The 19,425-nt window shown below is 36.7% G+C and overlaps 1 protein-coding gene across 3 annotated transcripts; it reads right to left on the bottom strand.

Moving 5' to 3' along the window:
- Nucleotides 1-262: 262 nt before the first annotated feature.
- On the bottom strand, nt 263-18,625 carry LOC133177031 (bromodomain adjacent to zinc finger domain protein 1A-like). 3 transcript variants are annotated; one of them, XM_061312118.1, is made up of 25 exons: nt 18,476-18,625; nt 18,195-18,353; nt 17,757-18,032; nt 17,230-17,325; nt 16,943-17,047; nt 16,644-16,731; nt 15,029-15,248; nt 14,602-14,786; nt 13,478-13,573; nt 13,189-13,327; nt 12,847-12,993; nt 11,958-12,050; nt 10,521-10,745; nt 9,836-10,001; nt 9,427-9,534; nt 7,487-8,489; nt 7,271-7,374; nt 6,460-6,581; nt 6,228-6,302; nt 5,771-6,027; nt 5,407-5,549; nt 2,462-2,682; nt 1,874-2,074; nt 1,307-1,443; nt 263-568 (listed from the first exon to the last, which is right to left on the bottom strand). In XM_061312118.1, exons 2-25 carry the CDS (start codon nt 18,305-18,307, stop codon nt 299-301), a joined length of 4,590 nt encoding a protein of 1,529 aa, XP_061168102.1. In that variant the 5' UTR covers nt 18,308-18,353; nt 18,476-18,625; the 3' UTR covers nt 263-298. The 3 variants fall into 3 exon arrangements, with proteins under 3 accessions (XP_061168102.1, XP_061168116.1, XP_061168108.1); XM_061312132.1 differs by having other exon boundaries at nt 14,602-14,771; XM_061312124.1 differs by lacking the exon at nt 18,476-18,625 and having other exon boundaries at nt 18,195-18,469.
- Between the last annotated feature and the right edge of the window lie 800 nt (nt 18,626-19,425).

Genomic DNA, 19,425 nt, shown 5'->3' with positions numbered 1-19,425 from the left:
TATCACATTCACATTTAGAAGAAAAAAAGGTTAAAAGTACACAAAAGTGCCTGAAATAAATTACTGAACATTCTAAGATCACAATTCTACTGAAATCAATAAAGTCTAACAACACATGACCTTTTTTTATCTAAAATCACATGATGTTTTTCAGTGAGTTTTAATATGCCTCCTGACATGTAGATATAATTCATATTTAAGTTTTATGGTTTGCCTGTGTCCATTGTTAAGTCATGTTACAGGTAAAGTGGCAGTTTTCAAAAATGTCAAATATTAAGACAAGATAACGATATCCTAATTAATGTTTACGTTGACGTTTACTTGGTGGGGGTTCGGGCGAGTCTTTCTCTAGGTGAGCCTCCTTAATTCTCTTTTCAAACATCTTGGACAGCGTTGCCCCGGCCTTGTGTTCCGTTGTGGATTTCCTATTGTACTCAAAACAGTTGGAGAAGATTTGTCTGACATCACTTATCAGTTCAGAGACTTCAACGTATTCATAGTTGTTCAGTTTGTTACGAATCGTAGAGAAATCCATAGGAATGGCAATGATGTCATAGTAATCGGGAACCTGGGAAATAAGAAAATGATGCCATAGTAATTTTAAAAGCCTCTTTTAGAAAGAGAGGAAAATGATGTCTTAGAGTTGTAATGATACTGCAATATATTGATCATATTGAACACGTGTCTAAATGAAACTTGTGTTGTATTGTCACTCTAGAATCAGGATACAGGAAGTTATTTTTTTTTAACAGAACAATAACTTGATAAATAAAATAGCATTCAAAAGCATGGTGGCTAATGAAACTATAGAAACAGGTACCAAAATTATAAACTCATTTATTTCTACAGTGACAGTCATACCTCGTTATCTCGAACTCGAAAGGACCAAGAAAAAAACTTCCAGATATCCGAGAGTTTGAGATATTGAGGGTAAAATACTTAAATAAAAAGAGTTTGGGACTTTTAAATCACTTGGACATATCCATGGTATTCAAGATATCCGTGTTGAAGATATCAAAGTTCAGCTGTACTTATCAGGTAAAGTTTCACAATAAATTGTTCTTCATCAGCTAGTGTTAACCCTTTTTTTTAATTCTGCTAAATGGATATAAGAATTTTCTTTATAACATTCTACATATAATTGTATCCTGATATAGAATTGTATCGTGTATCATTATTGTGATATGTATCATATATTGAAGTCATCTGCGATACTCAAGCCTATGTTGAATCTATGTCATAGTAATCAAGAACCTGTATAAATAGGAAAACGTCTTATGATGTAATAGTACTGATTAACACTTACTAATTTCTTGCTGACAGGTTTCAGGAATGGCCAACTGTCCTCGTGTTTCACTAAGTCATTGATGATATCCTGCACAACCTTTAAACTTTGAACTTTGCTGTTGCCACGGGAACTGCTGACATACTGTTTTATCTCCTCTGTTGAAAAGAAATCTTTTACAAAATGGAAGCATTCACATTTAGCATTCTTACATGTAAACTCCTTATACCGGTAACTTTGTACTTTGGGATTTAGTTTTCATTAAAAAAAAAATCTACATATATATCAAATGTTCATTATATATAACCCAAATACACACGTAATTGCTAGAGTGTTAAAGAAGCTCAACGCAAATATTTCCTTTGTTATAAATGTAACCATAAGCACGTACACAGAACTGTCATTTCCTGTATGACATCATATTAAATTTATCATGCGATTTCACTTAATTTCTATGATAATAATTCAGATATTCATCAAATTTGTTAATGCTTTGACTGTGTTAAATTTCAAAATGGGAGAAAAATAACAAGTAAAGAGTTTACCTTTAAGGAAAATGACTTCAGTATTTATATAAATGTAACCAACCTCCATTAACATCTGACAGTTTAGACTTGGGTCGTCCCTTGCCCCGTGATTTTGGAGTGAGATCATCATCCATGTCCTCCCAGTCTCGTTTCTTCCCCTGTTTGACCGTGAGTGGACTGTCTCGCGGACTTCCCTTCCTTGAAGAGGCTTTACTAGAATTTGGTGTACTCTTTATATGGGATTTCTTTTTACCAGCTTTAGCTACAAAATAAAAACAAGATTTACTAATTTTTTTAACATTTTTTTGCACACTATTTACTGTATTTCATGAAATTGCCCATAGTTTATGCTTTTAGTCTAAAGAACAAAATTAAAATCATCATGCTTATAGTGAACACGCTTATAATGAATTGACGCTTACAGCAAAGTGATTTTTATTCCCCATAGCTATAAAATACATGTATATTGTGAACTTTACAGATATATGTATAAAGAATTACATTTATATCGAACCAAAATCGTCCATCCCTGGCACTTCATTATAAGCATGTTTTACTATATTATAAAATGGAACAAATGTGTGCCCTGTATTAAAATCAGCTTCAAAGAATTAGAAGACAGAAATCAAATATTTGTTTTTCAGCTAACCTTTGGGCAGTTTTATCTTCCCTGTGGTGGTGATCCCAGTACAGAGTTGACACTGCCACTTCCCGCGGGGAACCTTTTTAAGTGGGGGGATGGCACAGTCCAGGTGGTAGACGAGGGGACAGGTGTCACAACAGACTAGCATTCCCCCCGTGCTACACACGGCACAAACATTGTCATTTTCCTCGTCTTCTTCGTCTGACTCCTCCATCATCTCCTCATCACTGGAAACAGAGTGTAAATACTCAGCTCAGAATTATTAGCACAGAGCTCAGAACAAGTAACACATATTACTGGCTGTACAGCATGTGGTTCATTTAGGGCTATTCCAGGAAAAAATGTACGGGAGGGTTGGATGGCACTTCATATATTTTTGTATGGATAGTGGGTCTGGAGCAATTAAATTTGTATGAGTGGTTGTCCTCACTCGATATATTTTTAGATAGGTGGTTGTATTTACCCTCACAAATAATCAAGTGCAAAGTACTTCTTTCCTCTCATTTTGTATAAATCGGTAAATACTGATATTTTTGTCCTAAACAGTTTGTAAAGTGTGTTTACATTGAAAGTGAAAGTAGAATCGAACAAAACGGAAACAAGGGCAGATAACTATACAAGAGGCCCAGGGGCCACATCGCTCACCTGAGCACTGTGGCTAGGAAAAGAGGAATGAAAAGCTTAAATGCATAAGTGGTCCCAACCTACCCCTAAAAGGGAGTGGGTGGGGGGGGTATGATTTGAACAAAATTAAATCTACACTAACTAAGGATGCTTACATGATTTTTTGACTGTGATTTTTTTCTCTACAAGTTTGAACTTTCATTGTGGCCCCACCCTACCCCTGGAGGTCATGATTTGAACAAATTTGAATCTACACCACCTGCAGATGCTTCCGTATAAATATTACCAATCATAGCTTTGCTGTTCTTGAGAAGAAGATTTTGAAGATTTTTCCTATATACTCCTATGTTAATTAAAACTTTATTCTTCCATTGTGGCCCCACCCTACCCCCGGGGGTCATGACTTGAACAAACTTGAACCCACATCACCTGAGGATGCTTCCAAATAAATATGACCAATCATAACTTTGCTGTTCTTGAGAAGAAGATTTTTGAAAATTTTTCCTATATAAACCTATGTAAAACTCTGATCGTCCATTGTGGCCTCACCCTACCTCTGGGGGTCATGATTTGAACAAACTTGATTCTACACTACCTGAGGATGCTTCCATTTACATATTACCAATCATTGCTTTGCTGTTCTTGAGAAGAAGATTTTTGAAGATTTTTCCTATATATTGCTACGTAAAACTTTGATCGTCCATTGTGGCCCCACCCTACCCCCGGGGGTCATGATTTGAACAAACTTGAATCTAGTCCACCTGAGGATGCTTCCATATAAATATGACCAATCATAGCTTTGCTGTTCTTGAGAAGAAGATTTTTGAAGATTTTTCCTATATATCCCTATGTAAAACTTTGATCGTCCATTGTGGCCCCACCCTACCCCCTGGGGTCATGATTTGAACAAATTTGAGTCTACACTACCTGACAATAATTCCACATGAGTTTCATCTTTCCTGGCCCATTGGTTCTTGAGAAGAAGATTTTTCAATAATGCCATTAATTTTTTGATATTTCGCAATTATCTCCCCTTGGAGGGGGGAGTGGCCCTTCATTTGAACAAACTTGAATCCCCTTCACCCAAGGATACTTTGTGCCAAGTTTGATTGAAATTGGCCCAGTAGTTCTGGAGAAGAAGATGAAAATGTGAAAAGTTAACGACAATGACAACGACGACAGACAACGGACAAATTTCGATCAGAAAAGCTCACTTGAGCCTTCGGCTCAGGTGAGCTAAAAAGCATGTGCAACTGTGACTGCAATGACAGTGGGGGATTGGAAAACGGATTAGTTGTGCTTCGGACTCTCTGGTCCAGTTTCTTTTCGCCAGTTTAATCAAACATGATTACATTGGTAAATTAAATGATATTAGAAACAATCAGAAAGATCGTTTTATTTTAAACCGAAAGTAGAAAAAAAAGTATTAATTTTAATTAATTGTAGGAATGTCATTTCTACTAGTACATGTGTATACATACTTGTAAAAGCTTTACCTAAGCTTTACAGACTACAAAGTCATGCATCAGAACAGATATACAAATCACTATAATAAAGGCTTTCAGTGGTGTGTATCATAGGCCTAAAGGAACATATTTTTTTAAGCTGTAGCAGGAACACGGGGAACTGTTTTACAAAAAAACTTATGACTAAGACTAAAAACTTTAGTTGTTCATAAAATCTTACAGTACTTATGTTTCTGTTAAAAATTGTTGACATAAAACTATCTCATTTTTTTTTCAGAAAGAATTACAACATTTATAAAGTAATGCGAATAAGAAATTTATTTGCATAATAACATTTTGATCTTAGTCATAAGTTCTTTTGTAAAACGGGCCCAGGTTGGATAGACGTCAAAACCCAACACTCATTCGAAGTCAGATAAATTACAAATACCTGAAAAAAGTACATAAATTTTTTTTTTTAAATTTAGATGGGTGGTTGTATCAAAAGCAATTTTAAATTGATGGGGGGTGGGGTAGAAGGTAATAAAAAATGTATGAGTGGTGGGGTAAAAATAAAAGTGCCTTCCAACTACCCCATACAAGTTTTCCTGGAATAGCCCTAAGTGTCAAAGTGTAATGAAATATGCAATAACAAACGATAGAATGTTATGAATATCCATTTCATCAGAAGGTTCTCAGATAACATACTTTGATTAAAACACAAAGGACTAACAACAATCAGAAACCTCCGAACTTCTAGAGAACAAGTTAAAGATTGTTGTAAGAATAATCAATTTCTATGAGAATGTCACCGTTATCATGACAGAGACAATACATCAGTGGTTACTATGAGACTATTTATCTGTTACTACGGTAACCCACCTGTCCTCCTCCTCGTCCTCCTCGATGTCGTCCTCGTCCTCAGACTCATTCTCTGTAAATGTCCTCCTCCTCTGTTTGAGGGGGCTTCTCTTGGTCTCCTTAGGTTTACAATCTGGACAAAACCAGTCACCCTTGGGAACATGCTGAAAACAAAGAATCAGGTCAACTCAAGGACTTGAAACAAAATATTGTATTGGATAAGGTCAAGGACAATCCAAGGAATGAAAATATTGTATTTGATAAGGTCAATAAACAGCTGAAAACTAAGCATTGTATCAGATAAGGTATATCCAAAGACTGAAAACAATATTTTAGTACTGCCCCAAACTCATCATCTTAAGATAATGGACATTGTTCTACACACCTTAAGCCTGGGTTTCAGACAGTACATGTGATGTCCTCGGTCACACTTATCACAAAGCAGCATTTGTTCAGCGTCGCCTTTCCGTCGACAGATCCTGCAGCGAGCGTGCAGAGCCGACTTCTGCCAGATGATGCTCTTCTCCAGTGTGGAGAGATGTAGGAAGACCTGAGCCAGACTAGAACAGAACAACACCGAGTCTTCCCAGCGCTCCATCGTCGTCTTCTCAGGGACACTCTCCTCTTGTTTGCTGTCCTCATCTATAAATACTTAAAATTGTTAGTTGTTAGGTAACTTGGTATTGGTAGCTATTGGGAAAAGCATTTGTAATTATTCTGTCTAGGGAAAAAAAATGACAGATTTGTCCAAATATTTATTCTTTGGTCTAGGGAAATGCAAGATGTCCATTTTTTTTTTTTTTGGACAGTCTGTCCACCTTCAGCTGTCTCTGTGTTCTTACCATCAGAGCCCCCGTCCTCTGATTTTTTACCATCCTTCTTCTTAATGCCAGCCTTTGATTTTACATCAGTGACTCCTGGAATTCACAACATTTGACTTGTTTAAAGTTGGTCATTATTGTTCCGTCTTCAACAGCAAAAAATTAAAGTTACATGTATAAGTAGCATTTTATGCAATGAGAAATGTTTAAATCAAAACATTTCTGAAACAGATGTCATGATTTTGTTTAATACCTAGTGGGGGCCCCATGTATTTGTGTTCTACACCCATGGCGATCTGTAGGAGTGCCTTAGAGAGATCTTTAACCACCGACTCCCGCGTTTCTTCAGAGGAGATCGACTTATCATCATCATCACTGAAAACAAAAATTATCTGGCCATGACACACATACACCCATCAAGTAGAAGTTTACATAAATACCTGTTTATATGGAGTGAACTAAAAGAAATTGTCAGAATCAGTTTATTTGTAACTGGTGATATTTGCCAGTTAAGTCTGTTCTTTAAACAAAGCAGATAAGGATTCCAAAGTTCCTGTCTGGATAAAACTTTGATATCTCAAAGGCTATTGTCCTTGACCTGTGATAGATCAGCGAGTCGCGATTATGATTTACCTTTACAAAGGTCATGGGCAAATATATACTCAAAAGTTTCATGCTACTTGTTAGATCATTGCTTTTATACTAAATTCAGCTATGCATTACTCTGTCTACCCTGTGTGACAGGGGATACTTACTCCTCCTAGTCACCTGATCCCACCTCGGTGTTCCAGCAGTCCATGTTTTGCCCTGTTCCAGATTTTTATTTTTAACTGGATTTTTGAGATTCATCACTGTTCGTTATCTTCACCTTTTACAATGAACTCATTCAAGTCACAATATTTTTAAGTACAACTCAGGCCTTTACAAAGTTCAGGGCACACAAAGAAATTGGCAAAAGGGAAAAAGTCTCCATTTCATTTTACTAATACAGTACCAGTATAACCTTGCTATTAAAAAAAAGGTCATGCAAGACAAATTTGTGCCAAAAAAAGGTAATTCAATACCCTTCATTGAAGCTGATGTCATGCCTCTGAAACACAGGATCGTCAGTCTGCGGGTCATAACTTCCCTTCTCTATAGCACTCCTCCAGGCCTGTCTATCATTTACCTGTAAAATACATACATGTTGTATAAGAATTCTTGTTATGAAATAATGGTTTCTATCTGTAAAGTTATATGTAAATATTTAGAGAGGACGACAAAACTTCATCCAGACCCACCTTTATTTTCCCCAAACCTCCGACATGGATTCTTTCCTCTAAGTCAATCAGCAGCTCCCGTAGGTTTATCTCGAGTATCTCCTGAGCACTGTTATTTTTAATTAAACCCTTGGATGTCCTCTTTGGTCCAGACCTTGTCGATTTAAATGTTAACTCTGAGGGAGATTCTGACCTGGTCTCCTCCCTAGAAAGGCTAGCAGTGACAGACTGACAGAGGATGTCCGAGGGACAATCTTCTATATTCTCCAGAATCACATTCTTCCTCTCTAACAAAGCTGTCTTCAAAGCACTTTCCCTAAATCCTCTCTCATTGAGAGAGTTAATTAAGTCATGAAATTGTTCAATACTTGTTAAGAACATCCAAGTATTTTTCTTGCGTTTTTTAATTTGTGTCACTGCCTCGTTTTCATCAGTGTCCTCTTTCACAGAGGCCGGCTTTGAGTTTTCATCATCACTTATTGTAATTGCATCATCATCACTCTTTTTGTCCCGAGTATTTTGAGGTAAATCACTTGGATTAGCTGTGTCGTTAGGATTTGCTGTTGAGAGGTTTTGACTGGTGTTAATACTGTTGTTGGCAGTGGACGTATTAAACGACTCGTTCTCTTTATCACTCCCATTACTGTGTTCCTCCGTTTTTTCTGATTTGGACATCTGAGGTGGTTTTACGATCGATACTGTGAGTTTCTGTGGTGCGATCTCCCATCCTCTCTCATCCACAAACTCCTCCTGATCCTCCACAAAAAGTCCTGGTATAGACTGGAACACCCAGTACCTCCTGAACATTCTGTCCCTCCCTATGGGGGCCAGGGTGCAGGAGTGCTGGAAGTTGAGGACCTTGTCAATCATCTGTCTCTCCTGTAGAGCAAACTCTGCCTTCTTGTTGGCATCCTCCTCCTCCTCTCTTTGTCTCTGGGCTTCCTTCTCTTCTTCTGTCATGGCAACATCATCATCATCTTCTTCCTCTTCTTCCATGATCTTCACATCATCATCAACAGTCTCCCTAAAATACAGACATGAAATTCCTCACAGGTTAGGAAGCACTGAATTATCCATTCCTCCTCTCTCTCCATCTATCTCCATCTTTTCTTACCTTACCCATATAAATAAGCCATTGCTACATGTTCATTAGTCCCATGTTTTCTCTCTCAATCTTCTCTGACACAAATCTTTCACACGTAAATAAGTTACTATTACAAATTTCCCTAGCAGACCAACCCCACCTTTTAACTTAAAAGACCTACCCGCCTTGTCCCTTAGAAGACCTATCCCACCTCTTTTCATAGGAGAACTACCCCGCCTCTTCCCCTAGTAGACCTATCCTGCATCTTACCACTGGAGACCTACCCTGCATCTTCCCACTAGAGACCTACCCCGCCTCTTCCCACTAGTAGATCTACCCTGCCTCTTCCCACTAGACTAGAGACCTACCCTGCCTCTTCCCCTAGTAGACCTACCCCACCTCTTCCCACTGGAGACCTACCCCGCATCTTCCCTCTAGAGACCTACCCCGCCTCTTTCTCTAGTAGACCTACACTGCATCTTCCCACTACAGACCTACCCTGTCTCTTCCCACTAGAGACCTATCCCACCTTTTCCCACTAGTAGACCTACCCTGCCTCTTCCCACTAGCAGACCTACTCTGCCTCTTCCCAATAGAGACCTAACCTGCATCTTCCCACTAGAGACCTACCCTGCCTCTTCCCACTAGAGACCTACCCCACATCTTCCCACTAGAGACCTACCCTGCATCTTTCCATTAGAGACCTACCCCACATCCTACCCCTCATCTTTCCACTAGAGACCTACCCTGCATCTTTCCACTAGAGAGCTACCCCTCATCTTTCCACTAGAGACCTACCCCACCTCTTCGCACTAGCAGACCTACCCTGCCTCTTCCACTAGAGACCTACCCTCCCTCTTCCCACTAATAGACCTACCCTGCCTCTTCCCTTTTCATCCTTTCCTCTAGCTCCCTCAGATGTTTCTGTCTCCTCTGTTCAGCTTTCTCCCTCTCCCTCTGCTTCTCCTCCATTCTTCTCTTGTACCTGAAGAGAGAGACAACAGAAACTGTCAATGAGAGCTGACTTAACATAGCTTTTCTGATGAGACAGAAATTGTCATAGATATCTAGCCTAAAATAATCAGCATACTTAAAACCTCACAAAGATTACTTTTTCTAAAACAGAATCTGACTTTTAAGTAAATTCCTTCAACTAAACAACTAAATCAGAGCACATTTAGAGTACTATATCGCATTCAAATTCCACACGTACATGTATGTTCTTTTAAGACTCAGAAGTTATTCCAAATTTTAGTATCCTTAAAGCTGAGTTGTGATTGGTTTACCTCATGGCCAGCTCCTCCTTCTCTCTCCTTTGCTCCGCCCACTGTAGATGTCGGAGGTCATACTTGAGCTGTCTCAGCTTATCATAATTATCCTCTATTGTGTCCCTAGTAGCAGCGTATGTTAAAAACTGCTGGACCAACAGATTCAGGATTTTCAGCTTATCACCTGTAAAACATGAACTTACATATACACATGTACCATATCATCCAATGTAAACAATTCATTATCACTAATAGTTTTCTCCTTAGCATCTGTTTAGCTGTTGCTAGTTATCATCTTTCTTTGTGGAAATATCTGGCCAGAATTGTTCAGTCATCTTGTTAATCTACATGTACATCTGTAATTGGCCTGAACAGTACAAAACAGACCGCAATTAAATTTCAGACAGCATTCATGTACAATAATGGACTATCCCACCCCCCACTTTCAGGCAATTGTACCCACATTACAGATTCCCTGGGGACCCAGCAAGCCTGCCCTTGCTTTACTTTGCACTTTTCTACATATGTGCATGCCAATGGTTTGATTAACTTGTTCTTGTTTATAAATATACAATAAAGGCAGTTTCATATACAGTGCTCTACATAGTGATAGCTATGACTTAATCATACTGAGAAATACACAATCCTGATCTCTCAAATATACTGAGAAATGACTACAGTTTGTGTTACTTTACTCCCTTACTTGGTTGCAAGTCAAACACGCTCTCTGTTGCTAGAAGTTTCATTAGAGTCGGTTCCTGTTTCCTGAACTGCAGACCAGGGTCGTCCAGTGATGTGTATCCCCCTCGCTGCTGGTAGCGGTACTTGACATTTTTATCGCTGACTTTAGCTCCAGATGCCAGGATGTGAAGTCGGACTATCTCAGACAAGGTGAAAGAGTCGAGAGGTAGCTTCCTCAATAGTGTACCTGCAAAAACAATGTATAATGTTACACTTGGCATTCAATCATTATTTCCTAAAGCAGCCATAAAGCATAAAAAATTCCATAACTTTTTTTGACTGCCCAAGACCTCTTCATCAAAGAATTAATTTCAGTCTCCATGTATGTACAATTACATATTTTTTAGATTTGAATTCACTTTAAGTTCATTTATACATGTATGTCCATGTTAGTTACCATCAGTCACTTACCATGTGTTAGTTGTGGGATCTGGGAATTCAGTCACTTACCATGTATTATTTGTGGGATCTGGGAATTCAGTCACTTACCATGTGTTAGTTGTGGGATCTGGGAATTCAGTCACTTACCATGTGTTAGTTGTGGGATCTGGGAATTCAGTCACTTACCATGTGTTAGTTGTGGATCTGGGAATTCAGTCACTTAGAAGTGTGTTAGTTGTGGGATCTGGGAATTCAGTTACCTACCATGCGTTAGTTTCGAGATCTGGGCACTTGATCACTTATTATGTGTTAGTTGTGGGATCTCTGCAATAGTCACTTACCATGTGTTAGTTGAGGAATTTGAAATTCAGTTATTTACCATGTGTTACTTATAGAATTGGGGAATTCATTCACTTACCATTTTTTAGTTATGGTATATTGGAGTTCAGTTACTGTGGAATCACTTTAATTCATGGTGGTCAATGTTCATGGGCAAGCAAAATTTTGTTGGTCTGTTGGGATGTAATGGGTAGTTCATATATACAGAAGATTCAATGAATAAATATGTTAAAAAAAAAACAACTGTTCAAGGGGATGTAAATTAATGGGTAAGGGTGACCCACGAACATTTGTCCCCCATGAACACTGATGATTCCACAGTACTTACCATGTGTTAGTTGTGGGATCTGGGAATTCAGTCACTTACCATGTGTTAGTTGTGGGATCTGGGAATTCCGTCACTTGCCATGTGTTAGTTGTGGGATCTGGGAATTCAGTCACTTACCATGTGTTAGTTGTGGGATCTGGGAATTCAGTCACTTACCATGTGTTAGTTGTGGGATCTGGGCACTCAGTCACTTACTATGTGTTAGTTGTGGGATCTGGGAATTCAGTCACCTACCATGTGTTTATTGCGGGATCTGGGAATTCAGTCACTTGCCATGTGTTAGTTCTGGGATCTGGGAATTCAGTCACTTACCATGTGTTAGTTGTGGGATCTGGGCACTCATTCACTTACCATGTGTTAGTTGTGGGATCTGGGCACACATTGTAGCTGTGTCCATCATGTTTTCCATATCCATTGTATCATCCATATCTTCCATTCCTGTCACTGTCAATGCAAAATACACATGTGTGATGTTTGGTAATATCTGTTAAAAGTTAATTAATAATAACAGGAATTTCTTATCCTTTTCCGATCTACTAAATAAGGTCTTGTCATTTTTTCATCCTTTTTTTAATTTGTTATAAATTGCCTGTTAATATCTACCAGAGATTCTCCACTGCCAACTTTCCAAGTCTGCAACTTAAACATTTTCCCTCTTTAGCTTTCCCATGTCCATTACTTTCCTTCATTTAGCCATAATCAGCTTTCTCCTACCCTTTGATTTTTCCCCATTTTAATACTGATTAGCCTGCCTTCCTTCTATTTATTATTAACTACAGTCTTCTCTGCCCATTATTAAACCTATTTTACATACATGTACATAGTAGAACAATATTCCATTGCCCTTCACTTCTCTCATTAAACTTCCAATGATTTCCCAACCTATTTACATGTACCTTGATGTGCTTCTCTCCCCAAATTTCTGGATCATCCTTCTCTTACCACTATTTAACTTCAGTTAACTTTCTACTTGCCATTTACATGTATTTCAAACACTGTAACCCAAAGAACCTTCACCTTTTCATTATTTATTTCAATTAACTTGAATTACCCTAGGCTTGCTTTGCCTATTAACTTCAGTATTACCTTGCTGGCCCAATATCCATCACAATTCCCTATTTTACCTTGTTAAACCTTCCACTACCCGTAATTCCCCAAAACATAACCTTGATTAGCCTTATCCTGATTTCCCCAGTACTTTACCTTAATTAGCCTTCTCATGATTTCCCTCGTACTTTACCTTGATTAGCCTTATCTTCCTTTGACAGTTCCTCTTCTTCAGCCTCTTCCTCTTCCTGTAGAGTGAAGATGGCCGACATCATCATCAGCAGAATATCCGTCATGAGGCCATTATGATCTGTCTCCAGTAAAGCTTTCTCTAGAATCTCTACAAATAGATAATGAAAGGAAAATAGTTAATCTCTACAATCACAATGAAATAACAATAAAGGAATAAATCAAACCAATTTTGCCCTAAGCTGTTTTAAACTATAACTTTGATTCTGTTTATCTAAATGTTCAGAAGGGATTATGCATGTAAATGTAAAGTGTATTAAATGACAAAGAAAAAAAATATTTATACCATAGGTGAATCCTTTAGGGAAGTATTCCCTTAGATCAAACAGAGACTTGAAACAGTTGATGAATTCTATAACCATCAAAGCATCTCCAAAACAACCACTCTGGATATGAGTCTGCACAACCTTCAACTCAGGCAGGGGCTAAATTAAACAGGGAAAATTATCATCAAAAACTCAACACATTCATCATCAACATTCAACCAAATCCTTATTGTTCTCTATAAAAAGACCTAGTTTACAATATTTTACAGAAGTGTAAAGAGTATTTTGGGATTTTAAATTTGTTCTGACCTTGAGATCATCACACTCGAGATCATCTCGCTGACGACTCCACTCCTTGTAAATCTCGGCCTGAATCCTCCTCTCCTCCATCAATTTAGCCTTCTCCTGTTAACAGCCATTTCATTATTAACATTAACCATGTTAATGAAAATTAATCAAAGGTGATTTCATGAGGACTTCCTTTCTAGAACTTAAATATAAGAATTCTAATCTTTATGATGAAATTTAGCTGCAGAACTGTAGCTCTCTGCTTGAGAAAATTCGGACAGACAAAGCAGAGAGCTACAGATCCAAGCGTTGTAAAAACCTTCGATTTACGCCGCCGCTTTTTTGTCGCTCGCTTCGGGTATTATTTCTTGTATTTAATGCTTTTCCCCACTTTAAAAACAGTATCCAATAATTAACCATATATTTTACTCATATTCCTGATACTTTATTTACCTTTCAACGGTTCCAGACGGCCGTATGTGGTTTTCGAATATCAGTAAAAAAAAAAATGCATTCCGACGTCGACGTTGGTGTCATCCTAAAATAACACGCCCGAGTTTTATTTATTTAATTTCTTTTTTACATATGTATTGTATTCTTTGTAGACATTATACATGCTATTTGAACCTCCTGAATTTTTTAGTTACATTTTCTCGGCAAGTAGATCTATATGTTTTTTGAAAGACATTTTTTTCGCACGACCCCAAACATGGACGTCGGAATGGTGATTTTTTAAACCGACATTCCAAAACCATTAAGGGCTGTTTGGGACCTTTGAAAGGTAAATAAGGTATCAAGAATAGGAGTAAAATATATGGTTAATTATCGGGTACTATTTTAAAAGTGGGGGAAAGCATTAAATACAAGAAATAATACCCGAAGCGAGCGACAAAAAAGCAGCGGCGTAATTCGAAGGTTTTTACAACGCTTGGATCTGTAGCTCTCTGCTTTGTCTGTCCGAATTTTCTCAAGCAGAGAGCTACAGTTCTGCAGCTAGATGAAATTGAGAGTAAAATTTCTGTCATAAAATGTGTAATACTGTAATACACAACTGTAAACAAACATTAAAGCCATGTACATTTTCTAATCAATGAACAGACCTTCAAACATACCCGGATGAATTGACTAGTGTGTTAAGAATTTACCTGAGCCTTTTCTTCCCTCCTTTTCTGCATCTCCTCCTGTCGTTTCTTTTTTATCTCCTCCTTCAGCGCCATTTTCTCCGCCAGTTTCTGCTGTTTGAATTGTTCTTTGATGGCCGCCTTCTCCTCGTTTGTCAGTCGAGGCATCTCTGGTTCTTCAGGCTTGGGAGGGACTGAGGATAGATCAACTAAAGAATGAGATATAAATAAAATTAACAATTAAAAAGACACACAGTCTGCAAAATGGAACTGTATTTTCTAAATAACTGATCTGGTTAGAATTTCAGAGAGAGGTTCTACTCCCATGTGATAATGTCCAAAAATTATATTTTTTTTGCCTGTGGTCTTAAACTTGCTTTCTTGATCTTGGGTCCCATCGTTTGTAGTATTCAGAAAACTTTTCTTTTACTTAAATATATATTGTTTGTACCTTTTTCAACTCTTTCTTTGTCTTTCCTTTTGTCCTCCCTCTTTTTCTTTGGGGATTTTGAGGAGATAAGTCCCGATACATCGGAACTGTTAACGCTGTCTTCCTCCCTACGCCCCGCTGATTTCCTCTTGCTCTCAGAATAACCAAATGCAGGAGGAGGACCGGCAAAAAAGTCCGAGAAGGAACAGTCCTTCAGGCCTTTCTTCTTTATTGCTGACTCCTAAGAAAGTCAAGGTTTTTAAAAAAAATTAAAGAAAAAATGTTTTGTTTTACTTGACAGTCCTATATTACCTTGACCTTGCCAAAATTAGTCTGTACTTCAGATAAATTTCAGAGGAACATTAACAATCAGAAAGCCAAAAAATGTAAATCTTTGATCTAGGGACATAAATATACATGTACTTGTAGCTTTCTCATTTCCAAACTCTAGCTCTTTACCCCTTAATGCCACCATTTGACGCACCGGCCATATCCTTAGAGTGTTTGCCTGGCTGCCCCTTGGATTGTTTTAGATGAATTGGAGTGCATTTTAAAACTGAACTAATGGGGGTCAAAATATTTCATTTATGATATGTATTATATATCACTGGATTCGTAATAAATTAAATTTTTCAAATCTATTAGCATAATTTTGATCGGAATTTTCTGTAAATAAATAATTCAGGTGAAAGTAGGTGTAAATCGCAAAATAGATATTTTCAACATGTAAAACGGCTGTAATAAGCCAAAATTGTCTGTATGAATAATAAAAATTATGTGTTGTAATATAATTGATGATTAAATTATAATTAATTATCAATTTTATAAGTTTAATTCCTCAGAAATCAATAAATTGTAGTGCTACTTCAATGTCAATCTCGCCGACAAATTTTCAGACTTGGCTGATAAAACTTGATTTCTGAACATTTTTGTTTACTTCATTGATCAAATTCTATTAAAATAATTGTTTTCTACACCTTCACATTTATAAATATGTGTAAAATGGAAGGTATCTTCTGAAATTCTGAGAAACAGGTAACGAAATCGACACTGCGCGGTCCCGAACTTCACAACATTTTCGTATCTTATTTTAATGTTTATTATACACATAGATCATTATAATTTTCAAAACTTTCAAAAAAATAGGTAGCGTATAGCTTGAATTTCATGTAATGCTTTACTGGATGAGAAAATATTGCGTATTGACTGAGTTATATGCTCTAAAAACATCGTATGTAAAAGTCCGCCATTTTGAATTTTGGTGGGACTTTCCAAGATTCTTTTGTTTGTTTACACAGGTAAATCACATGATTTCTAACTGTAGTATGATGCAATCATCTATTGTAAACCTGCAGGTGGCCACCTGTGCTCTGATAATTTGTAAACAAGCGGTAATTTCAAGTCAAATCAACAATGAAATACACGTGCGTCAAAAGTCGTCATTAAGGGTTTGAGACTAGGCGTCAAAAGTCGTCATTAAGGGGTAAAGGATGGAAAGGTCAAAGGGGAATAGAGTTAAGATATATATAAAATAGATGCTTAATATTAACTGGACTGCATATAGTCATTTTACAAAAGAATACAATTTTGCATTATCAAGATTAGAAATATGTTCCCAGAATTATAAGACTCTCACCTTTACTCTCCATATTCCCTGCACTGACTCACAGAACTGTTTCAAATACAGCTTACTCTTGTCTCTTGTGTACACTCCTTTTTTACGACTACAAAGTTCATCAATAATTCATGGAAATAATACCATAATATATCAATATTTTTGTGACAAAAATGATTAGTAATTAATATCTGAGAGTTTCTTAACCAATTTCAAACTTTACTACTTAAAGAACACTTGAAATTAGAAAATAGTTGTTGATAATGACTTATAATTCACAAGGATTTTTCTAATTCTCTAATTTACAATACACTATATACCTGACATGTTTAGCTGGCACTGTTATAGTTATATTTGTTTTTCCTTTCTCCTGCACCACATACTTGTACTGATCAGCCTTCAGGGTCACTGCTTTAGACTTGGCACTAAAAAAATAGTCAAGGACTGGTATACAAGAAAACACAGCTAATGCAATGACAAATGAAATATTCAAACCCAGCATTTTAGTCCAAATAGCATTTACTACTGAATTCATACTTTCTAATGCTTTGCTTTATATTCTGGGAAATGACCAGTTAATTCAAAATTTGAATATTATTTTTTAAACCTTGATTCTTCTTCATCTGAGTCAATTATAATGCAACCATTCACTTCTGGTACTGAGGCTGCAGGGGGAACCACTCTTAGCACTTTGCAGGTTTTCCTATATGAAAATATAATTTCAATATTTTTATCTTTTGAAATAATGACATCAAAACAAGTCAATGACATTCATCATGTTCATACCTCTTGAACAAATTTAACTAAAAGCTCTTTCAGAAGAAAAACAGGTGCTTCCTAACAATACAGTACATTCAGTTACTTGTAAAAGTAACCATGAATACTGTGCAAGTTAAACAATTAATACAGTTGAAATAGATAACGTACACATTGAACACATACAAATATAATGTAAAGAAATCATAAATGTTCTACAAGAAGGTAAATATAGGCATAGATACATTTTTCTTCCATAAATTGGTTATTAAACAGGTAAATGATGGTGAAGATCAATATTGGAGACTTTCAACAGCTTTTTCTGATTTTCATCAAAATGACATTTTACTTTCATTTTCATTTATACATGCACTTTACCTCTCATTGCCAAGCATCACCTCAACCATCTCATCAATGAAGTATCTGTCTTTAGTAAAGACAAAGATGTCATCGTTCATGTCATTGAGGCGACTTCTGTGGGTCAGGCTGGCCAGGAATAAGATAGGCCTCTGAAGGTAACTGGGGAAAGTGGCAAGATTCTTGAGAGCTTTCTCTTCACATTCCAAGGCTTCTTGATATGTAAAGCCTGCTCTCCCAGTAATTGAACAAGACCATACTAGACTGTTACATAAAATTACTCTCTCGAAAAAATCTCTGAAAATACGAAAACGAATACATTACTTATGTATTAATGTAAAATGGCGGACTATAAAATAGACAAACGTGAACCGCGACAGCAGACGAACGTGTTTTTACACATTGTGTAATCATGAACAACATCTATAATGCACGTGGGTAGGAAAAGAAAACACTTACTCATAATCTCGGAATATCTCATTTGTTAATTTACAGTGAAACACTTCTTCATCTGGACTTAGGTCGGGTGGTGGTTTGATTCTGTGAAATGGCTGTCGCCGAAGAAGCGGCATCTTGAAATATTTGGAGGGAAACACAAAGAACTTGTCCCAATATATTCTAAAAAACAGCGTTCAACATATTAACTGACGTATTTTGAAACTGATAAACAAGCACAACAATCACAAAACGAAAGAATATCCGTACGGAAATACAAAATGTACCGACACGCTAGCCCTTACCAGTTACAAACAATGAGGTCAAACAATCTCACGCGTGAGGTAGACTGAGATGAAAGACGATGAACACCGGTTTGGTAGTAGGGGAAAACAAATGCGAAAATAAACTATTTAGTAAGCTTTAGAGAAACATTTTACTTACTATCAAGAAAGATGAAATGTCATTGATTTAATAAGTAATAAAATAAAATTTATTTGTTCAACTTAAAACCGAAAATTTGCGAATTTATTTTCATCGATATCTCAAAATTGTGGGAAATATCTTTAATAGGCGTGGCTTACTTTGTGTCAAGAATTTTGATTGGATCTTTTTTTCAGAAGATTGACATTCATTCAAATGACTATAGCAAATATACCTCCGTCCAAAAAAGAGTAAGGTAAGGGAAATAATTTGATCAATACAAGAAAAAAATCATTTTGAATATTATCTAATACCGTAAAAATTTTAAAAAATAATAATTATTTTTTTATTTGTTATTTCGATATACAGCTGATATGCTGCTTATTATCCTCAATGTCTATTTCATTCATGTTTGTCTCTGAATTACTTTTAATTAATAATAATAACAGTGCATCATATTCTCTATTGAGAAGTTGCTGGCTCGTTGAAGGGGAGTATTAAACGAGCCAGCAACTTCTCAATAGAGAATACAGTGCATCACAAAAAGGAAAAGTCTTATGTTGGACTGGAGGGGATCAGTCTTCATCTTGATGAATACAACTTATACCCAGAGCTCCCTTTCTAAGAAAGAAATTCTTCAAAATCATATGTCAGTTTTAAATATTTTTAATATTCAATACAGTCAAAATGAATTTGAATTACTATACCTCTACTGGATTCCTAAACTTCATAAAAATCCTTACAAACAAAGATATTTCTAGTAAATGTTCTATTAAGCCTCTTTCTTTACTCGGCTTCATGCACTAAAATATTAAAGTCATATATGGCGTAT

Source organism: Saccostrea echinata, unplaced genomic scaffold (genome assembly GCF_033153115.1).
Source record: "Saccostrea echinata isolate AGI-Se365-2 ecotype Australia unplaced genomic scaffold, CSIRO_AGI_Sech_v1 ptg000002l, whole genome shotgun sequence".
In the NCBI taxonomy this organism is placed as follows: Eukaryota; Metazoa; Mollusca; class Bivalvia; order Ostreida; family Ostreidae; genus Saccostrea; species Saccostrea echinata.
Note: the sequence above shows the minus strand (reverse complement) of the source record. Positions and strands in the feature narration are given on the sequence as shown.